Source organism: Nicotiana tabacum, chromosome 24 (assembly GCF_000715075.1).
Source record: "Nicotiana tabacum cultivar K326 chromosome 24, ASM71507v2, whole genome shotgun sequence".
In the NCBI taxonomy this organism is placed as follows: domain Eukaryota; kingdom Viridiplantae; phylum Streptophyta; class Magnoliopsida; order Solanales; family Solanaceae; genus Nicotiana; species Nicotiana tabacum.
Window position 1 is genome coordinate 24067820 of NC_134103.1, and position 1236 is coordinate 24069055.

General features: G+C 40.0%; 1 protein-coding gene across 1 annotated transcript; it reads right to left on the reverse strand.

Moving 5' to 3' along the window:
- Positions 1–666: 666 nt before the first annotated feature.
- On the reverse strand, positions 667–1236 carry LOC142178063 (uncharacterized). The gene is made up of 2 exons (XM_075247386.1): positions 1097–1236; positions 667–1030 (listed from the first exon to the last, which is right to left on the reverse strand). Exons 1-2 carry the CDS (start codon positions 1234–1236, stop codon positions 667–669), a joined length of 504 nt encoding a protein of 167 aa, XP_075103487.1.

Sequence of the window (1236 nt, forward strand, 5' to 3'; positions counted from 1 at the left end):
GATCTAAGCTCTAGGACAGTCAAGTCAAGTGCATGAACCTGGTTCTTCAACAGAGTATTTTCACTTACAGTTTCACTAACCCTAAGTTCCAAATTTTTGCACTTAGCCTTCAAAATCACACATTCTTTTGACAGATGTTCCTTTTCATTATTTACATCCTTAGATTCATCAATTAGCTCTAGTATCAACTCAAATACCCTTTCTTTAGAAAATATTTAATCTTGTCTTTGAGATGAAAGACACTTATCTCAGTTACTTCATCAGATTCTCCAATGGCCATAAGTGCTCGTTCATCATCATCATCATCTGAGCTTTCTCCCCAAGCAGCGACCATAACCTTGGTTGATCCTTTGTTATTGTTTTTCTTAGGTTGAACATGTTCCTTCTTTTTGTTTCTTCGTTCCGCTATTTCCTTCTTCCACTTAATTTCCCGCAAAGGACAATTCTTGATGTGGTGATCAGTCTTTCCATACTTGTAGTAGCCATCATTGGTTTGCTTCTCAGGAGTTTTTGACTTGTTGTAGCTTCCACTTCTTGAAGAACCCTTTCCTCTCCTCGGGTACTTCTTGAAGTCTTTGGTAATCATATTTATTTCATCATCTTCCAGATCAGAACCTTCAGTAATTCTGAGTGCCAAGCTCCTTTCCTTCTTCGGTATATCCATCTTCATGGTTTTCTCCTAAGTTCGTAGGTAGTAAGATTTCCAATCAATTCATCCAGTGGGAGAGTGGCAATATTCTTTGATTCCTGGATGGCAGTGATCTTGCTCTCCCAAGTGATAGGCAAAACCCTAGTCAGTATCTTCTCGACTCTTTCTTCTTTAGGAATAATCATTCCAAGAGATTTTAGCTCATTTGTCAATGTAGTGAACCTTGTGTACATCTCTTGAATGGTTTCTCCTTCCTTCACAGCAAAGTTCTCATACTGAGAATACAGTAAAGTTCCTCTAGATCTCTTCACTTGAGTAGTTCCTTCGTGATCCACTTGTAGTGTATCCCAAATTTGCTTAGCAGTGGCACAGTCTTGGATTCTGTTGTACTCATCTTGACCAAGTCCACAAACAAGCCATTTCCTGTCTTTAGCATTCTTCTCCCACTTCCTCAAGTCTTCAGCAGTGCAATCCGCTCTTGTCATTGGCACGCCTTCTCCTTCAGCATTTTTCTTCAAGGTAGCCAATGGACCATTAGTGACAATGTCCCACGGCTCATAGTCCTCTCCTATGATGTGGTCTCTCAT

Excerpts from the sequence above, each read along its gene's own strand:
- LOC142178063 (XM_075247386.1), bottom strand. The coding sequence starts at position 1,236 with ATGAGAGACCACATCATAGGAGAGGACTATGAGCCGTGGGACATTGTC. Across the intron at positions 1,031-1,096 it reads ACTGCTGAAGACTTGAGGAA|AATCCAAGACTGTGCCACTG; the intron begins GTGGGAGAAGAA and ends TGAGTACAACAG.